We start from the raw sequence: 22488 nt of genomic DNA on the forward strand, positions 1-22488 counted from the left end.
GGAAAGAGGTCTAAGGTTTCTCGTGGTTGAGAATTGAAAAAAAACAGCGAAAGAATAGTTAAACGGCTAAATCGAATAGGTACAATTTGAACTCGATAAGCGTTTTGACTGCGATTTCGGTCCAAAACTAAAGATACTTGGTCCAGGAGTTGTAAGGTCACCTAGGAATGTAAGGGTATAATATATATTCTAAACACAGGGAAAGGTTGTTGACAATCACGGGTTATCGATTTAGAAAATTCGAGTATTTCAAGTACCCAACAGAGTGCGATTTTGAGTTTCAAAGTCTAAGAAATCAATGAAAGCTATTCTAAGCCTAAGGAAGGACAATAAAAGTACCTTAGAGGCATGTAGCAAGCTGGGATGAAGTTTCCTACATTTTGAAACTCAAACACATGATCTACAATGCAAAAACGTCACTCGACTTGTTGAGATAGCCAAAAATGTATGTTTCAAAATGCTGAGAGAACTCGGGCTCCTAAAGGGGGCTAAATGTCCAAGGGAACCTCATAACTCTATTTATAGATGGGAGACATTGATAGAATCTCTACGCAATTACCTATTCTAAGACAAAGAATCCTACTGAAAAATAAAGACTGAACAAGAATTCTAGAGTCTTTCTTTTGATAGAACTCCTCTAATAAGGACTCCTCCAAAACACAAATCAACTAAAGATTCATCTATTATTAATCAATTAAACTAATTGATCTAATCAACTTCTAGAACTGAGGACGTCACTTAGGATTATATAGCATAACACGCCTCTTAAGTGGACCCCGCTTCTTAATTAACTTGCCCCTACGATTGACATGCTTCATATTTTCTTGTCTTGGACTCTTGATCTTTGACTTATTACTCATTAGAGAAGTCACGTCGGTTGTTATGTCATCAACCTAAGACCCACACTATGCTGGTACATCCTAGGACTCTAAAGGTGGGGTCAGAATCCTAAGCACTGGATCTGAATCTACTTTCATATTCTCGACAGGAACAATGCCATCCACATGAAAAAACAATACAACTTAACAGTGAGTCTCATCTACAGGTGCTCCAAGATTGAGGGAGCTAAAGTACTTCATTTTTCTTCTTGTAGATTATGGATTGACAGCAATGACTCCATTTTAAGCATTGTGAAACAGCTCAAACATCATTAAAAGATTATAAATGTCCGGAAACATAAAACTTTATTAATAACTAGTTAGCCTGTGTGACGAACTTTGTTAAGTGGGTCTGCAATTTGTTCTGGTTCAAGTTACAGTTAATATGTGACATCAGAGAAAGGACTAGTGTATAACATGAGTACTATCATAGAGAAGGAAATTTGTGAGACATGAGACAAAATATATAAAATCCATTTAATGTAACAACGCGGCTGATGTATACCATGAACTGTCTCACATTTCCACTGCTTACTAAAGAAGCTGATAAATGAGTCTGACCAACTTTAGGGACAAAACATAAAAAATAAGAGAACACCAGTATAGGTTAATAAAGGTCAGAGCATAAAGTACAGAACATTTAAATTCGAAAAAAAAGGATGTGCTATTGGTCGAAAATATACAATGAATCTCTATACAGGAACAGGATTAACCGTGATAACATATGGGGCACATGGCATTGATCCATCAACAGATTCTAAACACCATTACCTTCACCGAGAAAGAACAAATGTTTACATAGATAGGATTATGACACTCACAGACGTACCAGATCTTAAGGATTTAGCATCACCTGAAATTTCATAACAGAGCAAAGAAGGAAGCAATAAATGCTTACATTTACATTTACATTTTCATTTTCTTTTGGCTCTCTATAATCAACACAAGGATATTTACAAAATGAGCACATTCATGGTTTCCACTAAATAAGCAACAGGCCAATGCAGATTGGCTAATTCTCAAGGGAGGGGGAAGTCTTCAAATGCCCATACCTTGAAACTGAGGAAGCATAGCTATGACATGCACGAGTAACGTGCACATGGCTTCTGCTATTACCTATGGCGGTTGCACATCTGACAAGTGCTTGTTGAATTAGGATTCGCAAATGTGCAATGTTCGCAAGACCAGTGATCTGTCTCATCCAAACCCCTAGTGAAACCAGATCTTGAACTAGCAGCTTTGCCCCTCCCACTCCTCCCCTTACTAGCAGCACTTTTGAAGCTCCCTGTTTGACTACTCGTTCCCTGGGAATCAACATCCGCCAACCCATTTTCCAATGCTTTTACTAGATTCTCGAAGTAATTGCGGGTCACACTGCATCACCAACAGGACATGGAGGCATACAAAATCCAGATAACAGTATAAGGAACTTCACTGTTGATTCAAAAAGAAGAAAGAAGATTACTGCACTATGTCCACTAGGCCACTCCATTATGGGCTGACATAACACAGTACACGAGCAAAGCACTAATTGGAAGACATTCATGACATAGTCAAAGTCATCTGTGTTTGATTTGTGACTATCAGTCCAGTTCTGGACATGATGAACACTAGTATTTTCTCCTATTACCAGAAAACAGCAAACTACTGCACGATCATATTGATTTATCACTTTCAATCAATCATATTATTCCATTCCATAAGGTAATACCTATGTCACAAGGACACTTAGCATGCATATCCCATGTCAACATGGCACAATACTTGGATACAACAAGACACTTCATTGACGGTAAAATGAGTGTCGGACAGCCAACATTGTGTCACTCTTAGTTTCTTCTGTGATCTTGATTATTTATCTTGTATTTACTAGGGTTTAATGTTTTTAATTATAGTAATCAAGAATTTTGGCTTAAGAGTTTGCACTTGAGATGATATCCATGTTATTATTGCTTTAACCCAATGGCAGTTAGTGCATGTCACCTTGTGTTGGGATGTTGCAAATACAAAACACAATGGTACGGTAGTATAACTGGTGGGGGTCTGCCTAACCCCAGCTTGCCTATCAATGGATTTTTTGATAAATGGATTTTTTGATATTTTTTTTAGTGATGAAAACATGCTAAATGGATTTTTTGATATTTTTTATTTTATTTTTAAATTTCAACAGCACACATCTACATTTTGATTTTATAGGGATTAGCTCTTGGAGCATTTGATTCCAACACATAGGTAGGTTTTTATAAGATTTGAACAATTGACAGCCCAAAATCTTCATAAATTGTCAAGGCTCCAAATATAATCAGGATCCAGGTATCATTTCCTGGTAAATCAACCATATGTCAAACACATCTATGGGGCGAGAATTGCAGAAAAAGCAACGAAAAAACCCAAAACCCCCATTTTGAGTGTTTCATTTAGCACGTTTTCATCACTTTATAATATACTATATATAGGGTAAATATTTGGAACTAATGAAAGTATGGAACTATTGACTAGAAAACACCTTTCACTCTATTATTTTTTTATTTTTTATAGATCAAACACTACAGATGTGATCTGCATGGTTATTTTTAATAGAAATGAGTTTTGACTTTTGAATCATGTAATTGCGACATGGAAGTAGAATTTTCAAGAGCATAAAAAATCAACTGCCCACAATGTACTAAAACTTGATAAGTCAAAAAAACGGATGTGTTCTGATTTCATCCCGCTTAACATGTAGTATGTAGATCCCCTTTTCAAAGATAAAAAGGTTAGTTTATTCCCACTTTTGAAGTGCAAATATAGCCACAGTTAAAAGATCTTACATTGGAAAAACACAACCCAAGTACCGATCGCAAACAAATCATTTTGTATGTGGTCGGATTAAGTTGATACAACTTGCACCTATGATTTCCAGCTCAATAGTTCTGTACCTTCATTAATACCAAATATATATATATATATATGAAAAATAGTTGCTAGACTCTAAAATATCATACTCTCTAACTAAAACTTGTAGGTGCAAGTTTTATTTCATTAATTTGACCCTACAGATGCATTTGGCATGGTCATTTTACTGGGGAATGCACCTTTGATTGAGTACTTTCGATGTAAAAACATGATTTTCTCAATCTTGAAATTTTTATACATTGTAGACCGTTGGATTTTAAAGCCTCTAAAAAATCTTCTTATACATTGCAATCAGACAATCGAAAACATATTTTTGACAAAACAAACCATACAGATCATATCTGTAGGGTGTGACCCACAAAAATCAAGAAAATGTGATGGAATGACTGTTTCTACTAGAGGTAGGTCCAGTCGAGGGCAGCCAATATTTTCTCATATATATATATATATATATATATATATATATATATATATATGAGAACTGAGCATATTAGGCCACATTTCTCGTTCTGCCCTATAGGTTTTAAGTGTTTTATGATAGATCTGAACCGTTAGATGTGTTTAGCATGATCGATTTAGAGGGAATCGACTCTTAGACCATGTTTTTTCGACGAAAAAACTTGCTTTTATGAACCGTGAAAAACTGGTACCTTCATAGCCATTGATTTTGGATCACCAGAAAAACCTATATACAGGTCAGATTCCGGTGATCCAAAAGCTGGTTCCCATTAAATAAAACCTATAGATCACATCTACAATGTTAGACGAGAGAAAAAATACCTAAAACTACGGTTTTTGAAAGAGGCTAACGAGACCTAATGAAAGAGGGGGCCTAAGGAACACATTACTCTCTCTCTCTCTCTCTCTCTCTCTCTCTCTCTCTCTCTCTCTCTATATATATATATATATATATATATATATATATATGGTGGTTCTGTACCATGATACCATACACACTCTTGTTTGCATAGATCTATCCACCAAATGGTCAATATAACCATATAGATGTGTTTAGCATGATTTATTTAGTATATTAGAAGGTTTTATCATGTTTAATACACTATTAGATCCCATTTTTGAGATGGTGAAAATGAATGGCTTACAATTTATGAAAATAAGGGTGGTTTAAAAATTATATAAAACATCATATTTGAGAACATGAAAATAATAAATAGAATATGCTAAACATGATCCAATGGTTAGATTTTGCTTTTGAAGCATAGACCTATATAAATCAAGTGTGTAGTGGCACAAAACCACCATAGAAGCGCCCTATATATATATATATATATATATATATATATATATATATATATATATATATATATATATATATATATATATATATATATATATATATATATATATAGACACACACACCGGCAGTCCTAACCTTTTAGAAGTTTCATTTGGCCTTGCTTGTACCCAATGTTGTAATTATCATACCATATTGGTACTATGAGAAATAATGATACGATACACACTTGTATCTAACCTTTCAGAAGTTTCATTTGGCCATGATTGTACTCAATGTTGTATCATATCATATCGTTACTATGAGAAATAACGATACGCGATACGAGTGTGTATCGTACGACACAACCCCGTATCGTACAATATAGGATGTATCGTCTGATACACCTTTGGTGTACTTTAAAAAGGGGCGGATCATATTTTTTTCTTTTTGGGTTTTAAATACCTTATGAGAGCGGACTCCCTCATTTGTGTAGAGGTCATTAGAGGGGTATTCACACACCCTATGAGTTGTGAGTGAGATTTGGGGGTCAATCCGTGTGCAAGGGAAAGGACTTTTGCAGTTTGTTCAAGTACGACTGTATTTTCAATGAAGGGAGTGAGATAAGGTAAAAAATTGTTCATTCTTTGTTTCATTTGTGTATGATTGAAGTTGAAGGAGGGTAATCTCTTTTCTTTTTTTAATGTTTTTAGAAGATATTACTTTACTTTCGTTTTTTTTTACCCTTAATCCTATTTTTTGTGCCCTTAGAACTCAAAATTTGTCCCTAAGTGTGTTATTGAGCATTGTTTTACATCTTTGTAGTGATTAGATTTAGTAATCAATGCTCTAGAAGGTCGATGGAGGTTAGAGGTCTTGGAGGATGCCTCTCAAAGGATCCTGCATTGAAATATTATACACCAGTTGACTTAAAGATGCGTTTGAAAAGAATAGTAAAGTGTAACTTTTGTGGTTTTGTAATGCATAGAGGATTGTATATATTTAAATGTCATGTTGTAAGGCATAGCAACTCCACTATGAAATTACGTACGCATCGCATTCCTACTGATATTCGTGTTTAGATTCTTACAAGTCTTATAGAAGATGATAAAAGAAAGGCATAAATACATCCAACATTTGCAGGAGAGAAAGTGGTCCCTGATTCAGAAGATGAAGATGATTCATCATTATCTCAAGCCACTGAACAATGAAATAAACGAAGAAAATCATTGAGCTGAAGTTTGACATTGAACATGACTTTTATTATATGTTTCTAAACATTAGCTTGAATGCCTTCCCCCTTAGAATGACATTCTTTAACTAAAAAATGTAACTTTAACTTTTGTAATGAGTTATGAAATTTTTTTGACTTTTGAATGTATCATTAATTTGTCTTAACCGATTGTATTTATGTTGATTAGATGCATGGTTGCACAACCAAATGCGTGGTTGTTGAATGTTAAGCTAATCTTATTGCAGAAATAAACTGTGTTCTAGTATTATATGATTTTTTTTTTAGATTTTTTAAATTTTTTAGATTTTTAAAGAATTTTTAGTGAAATTTATGATTTTTTATGATACGCTACGATACAATTAGGGGTGTCATGTACTGAAGTGCCAAATGAGAGGCGAAATCTCCAAGAGAAAGCACGGAAGCACGCACATACACAAGAGGTCACTAATGGGCAAAATAAACCACAAAAAGTGGTCAAACACACAAAGAGGTAAAAATATATATTTCACTCATAAAATGCTTCATAAGAAGCTTGAAGAATACATGGGGCAATGCCCCTTATTTATACACAGCAAGGGACCCAAGAAGGGGCTCCCATAGAGTCGTTGGAGCCCCTCCAACGGTCATATTTATGACCGTTGGAGGGGTCCGACTCTATGTGGACCCCTCTCAAACAATAAAAAAAAACTAAAAAAGTAAAAAAGGAAAAAGAATAAAAGGAAAAAGTAAAAGAAAGCATATCTAGGATATGCGTGTACAAGTGAAATGATAGAATTACCCCTATCGGGTATTATAAAATAAATATATATATTTATATATGTAGATAGACACATAGACATATATATGATAATATATATGTGTATGTGTCGTAATCTATATATATAGATATATATATATATACATCATATTTTAACACCCCCCCTCAAACACACGGTGAAATCACCGAGAGTTTGCTAAGGAGGAAGTAGAAGCGAGGCGATGGCAAAGCTTTGGTGAAGAAGTCCGCCAACTGATATTCAGTAGGAACATATGGGAGTTGAATGGTGCCCTGTAAGAACTCATCACGAACATAATGACAGTTCATCTCAATGTGCTTTGTGTAAAATTGTCTATGAAAAGACAATACACATACGAGCACAAAGAATATGAAAAAGGATGTGCACGAAGGCACTCTCACAATACTTGAACAAATACGCAAAAGCGTAAAAATAATAAACATGCACAATGGCATGTATTTTATAGAAGGAACCGAATGCTTGAGACTCTCAAGCTTAGGGAAAACAAGGGGGGAACACCCCTATTTATACAAGAAAGAGGAGGTGCAAGGGGGCTCCCAAAGGAGTCGTTGGGGAGCCCCCAACGGTCACATTTTGTGACCGTTGGGGGCCCCCAACGACTCTATTGGGGGACCCCCAATGCACCTTTTGTGAAAGGCAAAAAATAAAAAGAATAAAAAAAATACAAAAAATAAAAGAAAGAAAAATACAGCATATTCCAAATGGAATATGCGCAAGAGGGGGAAATTACAATAATACCCTTATCGGGTAAACATGAAAATAAAATATATATATAAATATATATATTTATATATAGAGAGATACATATACATATATATATTATATGTATATGTATCTCTAAATATATAAGTATATATATTTATATTTACATCAACGATTTTGGGATATACATTTTAACACCCCCCCTCAAACTTACGGTGTGATAACCGCAAGTTTGCCAAGGAGGAAGTGAAATCTGGGCGAACATAGAGCTTTGGTGAAGAAGTCAGCAAGTTGATACTCAGACGTCACGTATGGTAGATCAATGACCTTCTTCAAGTATTCTTCTCTGACATAATGGCAGTCCATCTCTATATGCTTTGTTCGCTCGTGAAAGGTGTGATTCTTGGCAATATAAATTGCACTTTTATTGTCACAGCACAGCTTTGTTGGTTCTCTGATAAACACTCCCATATCTTCCAAAAGACTTCGAATCCATACAATTTCCATGGTGGTAGATGCCATGGCTCTATATTCGGCTTCAGTGGATGACAGAGAGACCTTCTGTTGCTTTTTACATCGCCATGAGATCAAGGACTCACCTAAGAAAACACAGAAACCAGTGGTGGAGTGACGGTTACTAGGGTCACCTCCCCAATCTGAGTCAGTATAAGCAAGCAATTTCAATTCAGAGGAAGAGGATAGAAATACTCCCTTATTTACCGTTCCCTTCAAATATCTGATGATGCGGAGCACAGCACTCATATGAATGGTTGTAGGAGCATGCTGAAACTGACTGGCGATGTGTATAGCATGTGACAAGTCGGGTCGAGTAATGCTAAGATACATTAAAGACCCTACCAACTGCCTGTAAGGGGTAGGATCGGTTAGAGGCACACCGTCGTCAATCTTCATTTTTGCTCCCACAACTTCAGGAGTTTCGCATACTTTGTCATCAGAAATACCTGACCTATCAATAATCTCGCAGGCAAGTTTAGATTGAGATAGAAAATAACCACGTTGCGAATAGGCAACCTCAATTCCAAGAAAATATGTCAGAAAACCTAAGTCTGACATCTCAAATTTTGAAGTCAAGACGGACTTAATACCCTTAACTCCTTGAACATCATCACCTGTTATTAACATGTCATCAACGTAAAGTAATAGAATTACAATCCCTGCATTAGATTTTCTAGTAAACAAAGCAGTGTCAGTATAACATGATGAAAAACCATTTTCCAACATTACACTGGTAAATCTATCATACCAGGCTTTGGGGGCCTGCTTTAAGCCATAGAGAGCCTTACGAAGACGAAGAACTTTATCCTTAGGAATTATCATGCCTGGTGGGGCATCCATATATACTTCTTCGTTAAGATCACCATTTAAAAAAGCATTTTTAACATCCATTTGAAAAATGTTCCAATTTTTAATAGATGCAATAGTAATAAGACACCTAACGGTAACCATCCGAGCTACAGGGGCAAAGGTTTCTTCGTAATCAATTCCATACTCTTGCCCATACCCTTTAGCAACTAACCGAGCTTTATACCTTTCTAAAGAACCATCACTCTTAGTTTTAACTTTAAAGACCCATCGACAGCCTATAGTTTTCTTTCCTATAGGTAGAGTTTGAAAATCCCAAGTTCCTGCCCTTTTAAGAGCGTTAAGTTCACTTTGCATGGCATTTTGCCATTCTATACATTTATTAGCTTCTGCAAAATTTCTTGGTTCGAAATAAGAGTGAATAGCACTAAGACAAGCCCTATATCGGGGTGAAAAAGAATCAAACGATACAAAGCGGGTTGGAGGTCTTCTATTTCTTTCAGATCTTCTATGGTCAAGAGGAGTGGAAAGCTCACTATATTGATCAATAGCACTTCTAAAGGTGTCTTGGTTTCTACGAGAGTAGGTAATAGGCTCACTTGGAACTCTACTTTCTGGATCATTATGTTCACCAATATCTTCATCATTTTCCTCATCATGGTTTAATGATACATCATCATCACTGGATATGTCATCATTACTAGATAACAAGTCAAATAAGGAGTAATCAAAATTTTCTTGTTGAGAAACATTTTTTTCAAAACCACTCTCATTTTCTAAAAAAGTTACATTTCTAGAGACATATAGCTTATCTTCTCGAAGATCGTAACAACGAAACCCTTTTTGAGTTTCGGAATAACCAAGAAAAGCACAAGGGATAGCCTTGGGTGAAAGCTTGTCATTCTTATCCGTAAGTATGAAACACTTACATCCGAAGACCCTTAACCTATTATAATCAGGTTCAAGCTTATGTAGAATCTGAAAAGGAGAAATTTTGCCTAATAACCTAGATAGTAGACGATTTATTAAATAAACAGAAGCAAGGGCTGCTTCGGCCCAAAAGTTTTTAGGAATATTTTGAGATATAAGAAGAGTCCTAGTGGTCGCAATAATGTGCCTATGTTTCCTTTCAGCCAACCCATTCTGTTGAGGTGTTTTAGGACAGGACCTTTGGTGAATAATACCGTGATCCTCAAGGTATACCTTAAAGTGATTGGAGAGATATTCTCCCCCAGAGTCACTTCTAAAAATCTTTATGTTGCTATTGAATTGATTCTTAATCATTGAGTGAAAATTTTTAAAACATGAAAACACTTCATGTTTAAACTTAAGAAAATATATCCACGAGTAACGAGAAAAGTCATCCACAAATATTACATAATAAGAAAAACCTCCTTTTGAAACCACAAGTGCGGGTCCCCAAACATCTGAGTGAACAATTTCGAAAGTTTTGGAAGAGAACATAGTTCTTTGCTCAAAAGGTAAGCTGCGCATTTTTCCGAGAATGCAGTCTTTACAAGAAAAAGAGATTTTACATAGATCTTTTGCAAAATGTAAATATGATAACTTGGTGATATTAGGATGACCAAGTCTTTTGTGCCATACATTTATATCTTTATGTCGGGCAACATTACACAAAACTTTTGGAACTTGAAGAGATTCCATATAGTATAGATCTCCTCTTCTAAAGCCTTCCCCAATCAACTTCCCGGACTGGCGATCCTGTATTAAGCATTTGTCACAAGAGAATTTAATATCACAGCCATGGTCCGTGAGTTGAGAAACAGAGAGGAGGTTTAAGTTAAGTTTAGGTATAAATCTGATTTTTGGAATAGAAAACTCTTGAGTTTCAAAATTACCTATTCCTTTAATTTCAAGAGAGGTTCCATCAACAGTGGAGACATAAGATGGGGAACGATTTTTCAAATAATCGGAAAGTGACAAAAAGTTTGGGGACATGTGAAAAGATGCACCAGAGTCCAAAAGCCAAGAGATTTTACCTGGAGGAGAAGACGTGGATACGGCCGCACCGGAGGTAGATCCCTTGAGGAGAGGTTGAAGGGCTTCCACTATTTGATTTATAGAAAGGGTCCCACTTGAAGATGCCTCATCCTTCTGTGGTACCCCAGTAGTAGCCATAGCAAGAAGTCTCTTCCATTTAGGACATACGGGTTTGATGTGTCCCGGTTCTTTACAAAAATGACAAATAGTTTTGCTATAGTCCCTTATTCCTCTTTGACCACCATTTTCACCTTGATTTTGGAATTTAAAATGAGGGGGACGATAGGTTTTTACATTGTTTCCGGGTCTTGATACGGCATTGACCTCACTATGTTCTTCAATATTACAAGGGACCGCAAGAACATTTGGTCCTTGTTTACATAAATTCATACGAGTCTCTTCACCACTTAACTTGGTGAGAACATCTTCAAGAGAAGGGGGAGTGAAAGAGGAGAGAAGAGATGACCTTATTTGCTCAAATTCGGGCCTTAGCCCATTTAAGAAGTTGAAGAACCGATCTTCTTCAAGTTGCTTATGACGGAGCTCAATTGCCTCTCCACTCCATTTAGGTTCAAGCATTGCAAGCTCATCCCAAATAGAGGAAAGATCGGCAAAGTATTCCCTAATCGTCATTTCACCTTGGGAGAGAGAGATAGCCTTCTTTTGAAGGTAATACTTGTGAGAGAGATCCCTTGAGGTGTACATTTTTTCAAGATAATGCCAAGCTTCCGATGCCTTTTTGAATTTAATAATGTTGGCATTAATCTTGGTTTCTACGGATGAGAAAAACCAAGAGAGAATCTTGAAATTCTTCATTTCCCATTCATCGTGTTTCTTGGATTATTCTTCAAGAGCTTTGGTTCTTTCTTCTCCCTCAAGAATCTTGATTTCGCCTTCTTTAACTATGGTAATCTTGGGTTCCGGTTCCGGAAAAGTGCCAAGAACATATCCCCATAGGCCTTTCCCTTTTATATGAGCCTCCATATTTCCGGCCCAAACATGATAGTTGGACCCATTTAATTTGAAACCAAGAGCAAAATGGGACTCTTTTTCACCCATTAGAGAGAAGAGAGATAGAGAAAAAAGCGTACCAACACAATATTTCCAACACCAAATTTGCACAAGATCCTTATAAAATATTTGAGAAGAAAGATCCACCACTTCAATCACCAAGAATCGGAAGGCACGTTTTTCGAGGCACTCGAAAAAAGGAGAATCCCACGATCTTCAATAATCAACCTTGCTTTGATACCATGTAAAATTGTCTATGAAAAGACAATACACATACGAGCACAAAGAATATGAAAAAGGATGTGCACGAAGGCACTCTCACAATACTTGAACAAATACGCAAAAGCGTAAAAATAATAAACATGCACAATGGCATGTATTTTATAGAAGGAACCGAATGCTTGAGACTCTCAAGCTTAGGGAAAACAAGGGGGGAACACCCCTATTTATACAAGAAAGAGGAGGTGCAAGGGGGCTCCCAAAGGAGTCGTTGAGGAGCCCCCAACGGTCACATTTTGTGACCGTTGGGGGCCCCCAACGACTCTATTGGGGGACCCCCAATGCACCTTTTGTGAAAGGCAAAAAATAAAAAGAATAAAAAAATACAAAAAATAAAAGAAAGAAAAATACAGCATATTCCAAATGGAATATGCGCAAGAGGGGGAAATTACAATAATACCCTTATCGGGTAAACATGAAAATAAAATATATATATAAATATATATATTTATATATAGAGAGATACATATACATATATATATATTATATGTATATGTATCTCTAAATATATAAGTATATATATTTATATTTACATCAACGATTTTGGGATATACATTTTAACACTTTGTTCGTTCATGAAAGGTGTGATTGCTAGCAATATAGATAGAGCTCTTGTTGTCGCAACACAGCTTTGAAGGAGTTGAGAATGAGACACCCATATCTTTAAGTAAGCTTCTTAACCATACAATCTCAGTTGTGGTAGTGACCATCGCACGATATTCTGCTTCGGTAGACGAGAGAGAGACTTTATGCTGCTTCTTACACCTCCAGGAGATAAGTGACTCACCAAGAAACACACAATAACCTGTGGTAGAAATACGATCATCGGGGTTACCCCCCCAATCGGAATCAGTATACGCAAGTAAAGTAAGAGGTAAAGAAGAGGATAAGAATACTCCTTTAGTTATGGAATTTTTTAAGTATCTGATAATCCGCATTACTGCTGCCATGTGAATAGTAGAAGGAGCAGTCTGAAATTGGCTTGCACTATGAATTGCATGTGAAATGTCAGGCCTGGTGATAGATAAATATGTTAGAGATCCAATCAATTGACGGTAAGGCGTGGGGTCTGCTAAAGGAGTGCCATCACTAGCTCTCATCTTGGCATTGATCACTTCTGGAGTCTCCACCCTTTTGTCATCTGTCAGCTCAGACCTAGCAATAATGTTAGAGGCAAGCTTCATCTGAGATAGGACATACCCCTTGGGGGAGTATGCAACTTCAATTCCTAAGAAATACCTTAGAAAACCCAGGTCAGACATATCAAAATTTTTCTTAAGAATATTTTTAATAAGGTCAATACCTTTCTTATCATTACCTGTGATAATCATGTCATCAATATATAGCAACAAAATTGTTATGTATTCATTAGAAGATTTAACAAACAAAGCAGTATCTGTGTAACATGAGGAAAAACCATTATCAAGAACTACTTTGCTAAATAGATCATACCAAGTTTTTGGTGCTTGTTTAAGACCATAGAAAGCTTTGTTCAATTTTAAAATATTTCCTTTCTCAATTTCAAGACCCGGCGGAGGGTCCATAAGAACTTCTTCACACAGAGTTCCATTTAGGAACGCATTTTTAACATCAAGTTGATATATCGGCCATTGCTTGATGGAGGCTAAAGCAATTAAGGTTCGTACACTAGTCATTCTAGCTACAGGAGCAAAGGTTTCTTCATAATCAATCCCATATTTTTGGGCGTAGCCTTTTGCAACCAAGCGAGCTTTGTATCTTTCTAGAGACCCATCACATTTGGTTTTGACTTTATATACCCATCTACACCCAATTGCCTTTTTCCTTAAAGGTTGAGGAATAATGCTTCAGGTTTGGGATTTGTTAAGAGCCTTTAATTCGATTTTCATAGCTTCAATCCAATGTGGATGATCTTTAGCTTCCTTGAATGAGGTAGGCTCATGATACGAATGTATTAACATGAGACAAGTCCTATAATTCGGAGAAAATGATTCATAAGACAATTTTTGTGGTGGCCTACTAGTACGAGAAGATCTCCTAGGTGGATTGTTGTCAATAGATTCTTCTAAAGAGAAGTCTTGAGAGTATTTATCAATAGCAGGTTGATGTTCATTTCCTAACCGCCGCCGAGTATATACATTTATATCATTAAGGTTTTCATTTTGGGAAACATTATCATGTTGTGGTATATCATTATAATGTAAGATGCCATCACAAGTAGTATCACAAATAATTGCCTCAGGGGACTCAATTCTAGGAGCTAAGTCAAATAGAAAAGAATAATCGATGTCTTCCCTAGATGTGTGGATATCGAAACCATTTTGTTCTTCAATAAAGTTTACATTTCTTGACACATACAGTTTGTTGTTTCGAATATCATAGCATCTATAGCCTTTTTTATTCTCACCATAGCGAATGAACACACATTCAAGAGCTTTAGGTGACAATTTATCTTGTCCTTGACTAAGTATAAAACATTTGCATCCAAAGATTCTTAGTCTATTAAAATCTGGAGTAATTTTAAATAATTTTTCAAAAGGTGAAACATTTTTTAAAGAAGAAGAGGGCATACGATTTATAAGATATGTTGCGGTAAGAAGAGCTTCGGCCCAAAAGTTTTTAGGAACATTTTTAGACACAAGAAGAGTTCTTGTGGTTTCGATTAAATGTCTATGTTTCCTTTCCGCAAGACCATTTTGTTGCGGAGTTTTAGGACAAGATCGTTGGTGCAAAATTCCATTTGCTTTAAAATAATTTTGAAAATCTTTAGACATGTACTCACCTCCCGAGTCAGATCTAAATATGGCTATATTGTGTTGAAAATGATTTTGAATAAGAACGTGAAATTCTTTAAAATTAGTGAAGACATCGGATTTATTCTTAATAATGTAAACCCATGTGTATTTAGTAAAGTCATCATTAAAAGAAACATAGTAAGAATAGCCCCCTTTGGACATAACGGGTGCCGGTCCCCATACTTCGGAATGCACAAGTTCAAAAGGCCTTTTTGATACGAAATTACTATGTGAATATAGAAGAGAGTGAATTTTCCCAAGAATACAATCATTGCATGTAAATGTATTTGTATTACAATTTTTTTCCAAAAACGGAAAGAGGTACAACTTGGAAATACTAGGGTGTCAAAGTCTCTTATGCCAAAAGTGATGCATTTGGAGTCATATGGAAAGAGGCACCCGAGTCAAGAATCCAAGAAGTCATACCTGGAAAGGAGGAGATGGCGGCACCGGAAGTGGAAGGTGAAGAGGATGATGTAGAGGAGTTCATCTTTATAAATTGTTGAAGAGTTTTGGTTAGATGAGCGATGGACTCCTTTATGTCACCATCCTTCTTTGAATCTTCATTGATGATTGGAGGAGTTTCTCCCACGGAAGCCACATTCTTTTTTAATTTAGGGCAATCCGGACGAATATGGCCCGGTTCATTACAATTATGACATGATTTTTCTTCCTCCACCACCATTATTCTTCCAAAAATGTGGTGGTTTATATGATCTTACATTGTTGCCAGGTCTAGACACGGCATGTACTTCATCAACATCTCTTTTCAAGGCCAAACGGGTTTCTTCTTGACATAAGTCGGCCAAAATGTCACTTAGAGGAGTAGAGGCCCTATGAAGAAGAGATCCTCTAAGTTGCTCAAATTCGGGACGAAGCCTATGAATAAATTGAAAGAACCTCTCTTTTTCCATTTGCTCTTGTCTCATGGCAATAGCACTTCCTTCCCATTACGGTTCGAGAAGAACAAGCTCATCCCATAAAGAGGATAGAGCACTATAGTAGTCCCTAATACTCATATCACCTTGCTTGGTAGCTCTTACCTTTTCTTGTAGAAAAAAGTGCCTAGCAAGGTCTCTTTGGGTGTACATTCCTTTCATAAAAAACCAAGCTTCATTAGCCTTCTTGAATTTTGCAAGATTTGCACAAATCTTCAATTCGACATTATTCATGAACCATGCTAAGATTTTAGCATGCTCACTTTTCAATCTTCCATTTTAGAAGAGTAATCAAGAATAGCTTTTTCTTTTTCTTCTTCGTTTAATGCTTTTTCCTCATCTCCTTCAAACTTAGTTAACTTCAATTGTGGTTCCGGAATGGTTCCACATACGTAACCCCAAAGTTTTTTACCTTTGAGATTATTTTCCATAGCGGCTGCCCACATGCGGTAATTGGTTCCATCCAATTTGAATGAAAGATCGATTTTTGCATCTTTGTTGGCTATTTATAGAAAAAGAATTTTGAAGACAAGAGAGAGGAGAGATATTACTTGTCAAGAGAGGATCCGATGAAGCCTTCTCAACCAAGGCTCTGATACCATGTAATGAAGTGCCAAATGAGAGAGGCGAAATCTCCAAGAGAAAGCACGGAAGCACGCACATACACAAGAGGCCACTAATGGGCAAAATAAACCACAAAAAGTGGTCAAACACACAAAGAGGTAAAAAAATATATTTCACTCATAAAATGCTTCATAAGAAGCTTGAAGAATACATGGGGCCATGCCCCTTATTTATACACAGCAAGGGACCCAAGGAGGGGCTCCCATAGAGTCGTTGGAGCCCCTCCAACAGTCATATTTATGACCGTTGGAGGGGTCCAACGACTCTATGTGGACCCCTCTCAAACAATAAAAAAAAAAAGAAAAACTAAAAAAGGAAAAAGAATAAAAGGAAAAAGTAAAAGAAAGCATATCTAGGATATGCGTGTACAAGTGAAATGACAGAATTACCCCTATCGGGTATTACAAAATAAATATATATATTTATATATGTAGATAGACACATAGACATATATATGATAATATATATGTGTATGTGTCGTAATCTATATATAGATATATATATATATACATCATATTTTAACATGTCAATGGGTTGGGTTTGGTTCAAACCCAGGTGGAACCAGACTTGGACCAGATTTTTGGGTATGGTGGAGACCCGAGTTTACTATATGAGAAACCACACATGTAATATCCGAAAAAAAATTTGTCTATTTTAAATTGAATAAATATAATTTTTATTAAGCTAATTATATTTATGGTATTTTGGGTGAAAAAATATATATATTGTAATATAAGGGCTGACACAACTTTGGATCCCGATATGGGTCATGGACCCATTGACTGAGGTCCATGATCCATATGTGTTGGGATCAATAAGTTTCAAATAAAAAAATGATAATAATAATAATAGAATAAAAAATATATTTTATATATATAGATATATATATCCTGGAAAGGGATTTAGAAGGGGACATCCTTCCTTAAAAGAGGTCTCTTCTTTAAGAGAGGTTTCCCTCTTTAAAAGAGGACTCCTCCTTAAAAGGGAGACTCCTTATTTATATAAAGAGGAACGTCAGCCTCTCTCAAAACACGTGTTTTGAGAGAGAGAGAGAGAGAGAGAGAGAGAGAGCCTCACCCCTTTCACATTTTTGGCAAAGAGAGAGTTGTGCAAGAGGCCACCTATATTTTTATGAGGAGCTTTGGGTCAGGTTTTCTGCAGTTCAGCCATTACCAAGGTACCGGCCTGCTCATGATTTGGTATGTGAGGAGGCTAGCATGGATCATTTCGATCATAGGACTAAGAAAAATAAAAATTGGTATTTTCTTGTAGGATATGTGTTTTGGGGTATGCACTGAGTTTTGATTCATTACATATCAGACTTTTGCGGTTCATATACAGATTCTTTGGGTAGGTTTGAGAGGCCTTCAATCTGAGTTCTATTAGGGGTGAACAAAAAATATGATCGTTAGGTGATTTATCAATTTGAGTCCTGTGTATTTTCATTGGTGTTACAATTAATTAAAACTGCATATTTTTGTTGTCGATGAACAGTTGTTTGAATCTGCATATTTGTTTTCGGGGTTGGTTGTTTAGTTAAGAAAAAAATCTGTACGATGGATTAGTTCTGAAAAATCGTATATCTAGGAATTTACTGTATATATGCTGATTATTTCTGTTTCACGATAGAATTGAATCTTTAACTCCTTAAATTGGGTTTTTGATTTAGATATTTTCAAATCTGGTTATGAAGCCTATTAAGACTGGTTGTGGTTTAAGCATATTAAAACTATTTTTTTGTCTAGTTAAATCGTGGGTTTTCATATATATATATATATATATATATATATAGAATCGATGTACCGATTTTGGCTAAGTTATGCACATATCTGGACTTAGCAGGTACCGATTTGTATTTATGGTTCAGGTATCAATTGTAGCTATTCGATATTCACGAACCATTCTCCATTAGCATGTATCGACTTTAGTTAACTTGTGATCGTGCGTAGATTCTTATTTAACATGAATCGACTTTTAAACTATGTCACATGGGTGCGGGTGCGGGTGCGGGTGCGGGGATTCGGCACTTCTAAAAAACCCGGGTGCGGGGGTGCGGCAGGGGCAAAAATGTAAAAATATATATATATATATATATAGTGTATATGTATGAATGTATGGTAGGCTGGTAGCTGTTAAGATCCATGACATTTATGCATGTTAGCACGTTCACCACAATTTTATGCCCCTAACAAATTTAAAAATTGATATGGTGATTAGGTGTATTAATTGTCACAATTATGGACATTTTAGTAATTTTTATTAGGAAAACATATTAATAATTGTGCATTTTGAATGCACAGCTAATAAGTGTGTAACTTATTTTTGCACAAAATTGCAAAAATAGCTACTGGTGTCCATTAATGCATCGAACTGCCAAGTCATTTTTAAACTTCAAGGGCATATTTTATGGTCATTGTTTTTGCCCTTGCAGGAAGGGGGGTCCGGGGGCTCCCACCGGCGCTGTTTTTTTTAATTCCGCAGCCCATTTCATAGGGCAAAAAAAAAATTTTAAAAAAATCCAAAAAAAAATGGACAAAATGACCCTGGTTGCGGTCAACGCACCCAGGGTCGGGTTGACTGCACCCGGTGCCGCACCCGCACCCGCGTCGAGTCGCGTCGACGCGGGTGCAGCACCCTGCTAGCCGAATCCCTGTGACATAGCTTTTAAAATGATATGGCCAGATGCAGAAATTTAAATTTTACCATGCTTCAAATTTTGTGTTGACAACGCATAGACATGCACAGGTTTTCTTGGATTGATCCAAGAACCCGGCTCCTCAGGAGATATGTGCATTGATTGGTCAATTAGGAGCATGTACCTAATCAGATTATCAAGTTCTGATATTTTTTTTCTCTCTGGATTACGTTATTGTACTTGGATTTTATTCTTGTTATTTCTGTTGCATACTCAGATTTTGACTATTCACGTATTGGATCGATGTTACATGCATAGAATATTTCCTATTCTTGCTCATGTATTGATTGCCAGAATTCGGTTTTTATTGGCCTCAAATCTGATTTAGATTAACAAAACCTGAGTTTTATTCAATCAAGTAAATCTGATTTTGGGAGGATTAGATAAATCTGCTTCTTTTGACTATTTTAAATCTGAACAAAAAAAATTAAGTGAGATTAAGGTTAGATCAAACAAGGATTTAAATCTGGGACTTTATTTAAGAAAATCCTAATTGGTGATTAGATGACTTAAATTTGGGGTTTTAAATTAAATAAATCCAATTATTAATTAGGTTGAGAATCTGGTTTCTTTGACTATGATATGAACTTGGGCTTCGTAAAGAACGTAAATGTGTAATTATTTTGTCAGAGACTAATACACATTTTTTTTTTACTTATGTGAACCCGAGATCGATATGTGACCGTGTCCTAATTGAATGACACTGATTGTGGGGTGTCTTGGTTGAATCACTCGTGAGCCGGTTGAGGATATGTGGTTGTGCCTTAGTTTTTAAAGTGCATTGACATGAGAAAATATAATGTTGTGATTTAATTGCATGTGGCATAATTTTACATTGTAATGAGAGAGTGGGTAATAACCCATATTGGATATTGGCATGATGATTTGCATAATGTTCTTATGTAAAGAACTTAAATAATTTAAAAGACCTAAACAATGTAATTGGTTTTTCTTTCTTGGTTTCCCTCTGAAAAGGTGGGATTCTTGGATGGCGGTCATATCGACCGAAAGGATACTGAACGCTGTGCATGGGATGATGTTTGACTCAACTGCATTTATTGGTATACCAAAAAAAGTGGCGTCAATGGGTGATGATACCTTTGTCGTCCCAGCATTAAGTGATGATTCTTAATGTTCTTTGATTAATGGTGTTGATCCCTGATGTCGGTAGAGGAACATGTGTGAGACACAGTTAATAAAATGCAATTGTATGATAAGATACCACTGGAGACTGCTTTGTATTAGAATATGGATCAGATATGGATCCAGTAGGAGATCCATATGGATCGTGTATACTCTAATGTAATTTGTTTTACTAACACAGGACAGTTTTGTCCATGTAAAAATACTCTAACCCTATTTATCTTAATGAAGTATTAGTGCAGCTGTAAAAAAAAGAAAAGGCTGCCGATTTCACCAAAGAAGTCTCTCTCTCTCTCTCTCTCTCTCTCTCTCTCTCTCTCTCTCTCTCCTCTTCTCGGTTTCTACATCAAAACACGCCAGTTTTGACATGGTATCAGAGCAGCGACAGTACTGGGAGTAAAACGAGTTCCATCAGAGACGTGAAAAGCTGCATCCTCATTCTCGTCAGGTCACGCTTCATTTCCAAAAAGGTGAGTTCTCCTCCTCGACAGGTCACGATCTGTTTCTCCTTTTCCTTTAGGTTTCTCTCCTCGTTATTCTTGTTTCCTCTCGTTATTTCTGGAAAAGCTGATTCCACGTATTCTTTCACGTGAATCTAGCCTGGTCTCTCTCCTCACGTGAATCTGATCTGGACTGATCATTCACCCCAGCCGAGTTCCTCTATTTACGAGTTTTCCCTATTTCACGTGTCCTCTTACGTAAATCTGGTCTGTTCTGGACTGGTCACCCTAGTCGAGTTCCTATGTTTCGAGTTTTTTTTTTTCTGTCTAGACTGGTCAATCCAGTCAAGCTCTCCCCTTTCTTTTGTGTGTGTTGTCCTTGTTTCACGAGAATCTGGTCATGAGAATCTGCTCTGGTCTGGTTACACTCTTCTTTTTTTAACACACCCCTACAACTCCATTCAAGGCTCGCTATTCCATTCACAGATCTGAATATACTCAGATCTGCTCATGGTTCCTTATTTGTCTCACAAACACTGAGACAATACCCAGATCAGCTGTCCAATACCCTGTTGTGACATTCTTTAAAATCCTGTTGTGACCTTCTCTGGTTCTTCTATCATAAAGCCGATTTCTGAGTCCTTTATGATATCAGTCTCATTTCAGCCAACCTTGATCTTTCTGTCATACAGTCTATCTCTCATTTCAGCCAACCTTGATCTTTCTGTCATAAAGTTTATCTCTGTCATAAATTTCTGCAGATGGATAGTTCAACAAACTCTGTTCTTTCTTCCAATTTCTTGGGGCAACTAGTTTCCGAAAAGTTAAACACAAACAACTACCTGACCTGGAAAAGGCAGATTACTTCCTTCATTTGAAGTCAAGACCTTTCAGGTCACTTGGATGGCTCCATTCCAACGCCTCCAGAATCTATCACACAACAAGCCAAAGAGGACGGAGGATTGCCAAACATCATTCGCAACCCTGCATTTGTTGCTTGGATGAAGCGAGATCAGGCTCTCGTTGCGTACATAACTTCCACATTGTCGCAAGAAGTATTAGTTTCTATTCCTGATGATTGCACAACTAAAGTATTGTGGGAGACTCTAGCTCAGACCTACTCTCAGATATCAGAGGCTAAGGTGTTATTTCTCAAACGTGAATTCCAACTTTTGAAAATGGGGGCAATGACCATTATTGAATTTTTAAATCAAGTCAAAAGTATCACAGATCAATTGGCCATTGTTGGATATCAGTGTCAGACAGAAAAAGTGCAGCAGACATTGAATGCCCTAGGATCAGAGTATCGTGTTTTTGTCACTTCTTTATTGTGCTTGCCGACGTTGCCCAGTTTTGAAGATTTACGCGCTAAGCTATTCCAGTACGAGATGTCTTTAAAAGGCATGTCAGATGCTTCGGTCGAACAACCATCTACACATGATGTTCTTGTCACAGGGATGATTGCTGATCGTGCACGAGGAGGGCGCGGTAGAGGCAAGGGAGCACAACTCCAGGGTGGA

The 22488-nt window shown here is 36.6% G+C and overlaps 1 protein-coding gene across 1 annotated transcript in view; it reads right to left on the reverse strand.

Moving 5' to 3' along the window:
* Nucleotides 1-1586: 1586 nt before the first annotated feature.
* The window catches only part of LOC149811868 (putative E3 ubiquitin-protein ligase ARI8), a 77417-nt gene continuing 56515 nt past the window's right edge, over nucleotides 1587-22488 (reverse strand). Inside the window, exon 15 of the mRNA XM_089992558.1 lies at nucleotides 1587-2252. Within this exon, the coding sequence (XP_089848684.1) occupies nucleotides 1991-2252 (262 nt within the window). The 3' untranslated portion in view covers nucleotides 1587-1990. The remainder of the gene's footprint in view (nucleotides 2253-22488) is intronic.

Source organism: Nuphar pumila, chromosome 17, assembly GCF_984573655.1.
Source record: "Nuphar pumila chromosome 17, dmNupPumi1.hap1.1, whole genome shotgun sequence".
In the NCBI taxonomy this organism is placed as follows: domain Eukaryota; kingdom Viridiplantae; phylum Streptophyta; class Magnoliopsida; order Nymphaeales; family Nymphaeaceae; genus Nuphar; species Nuphar pumila.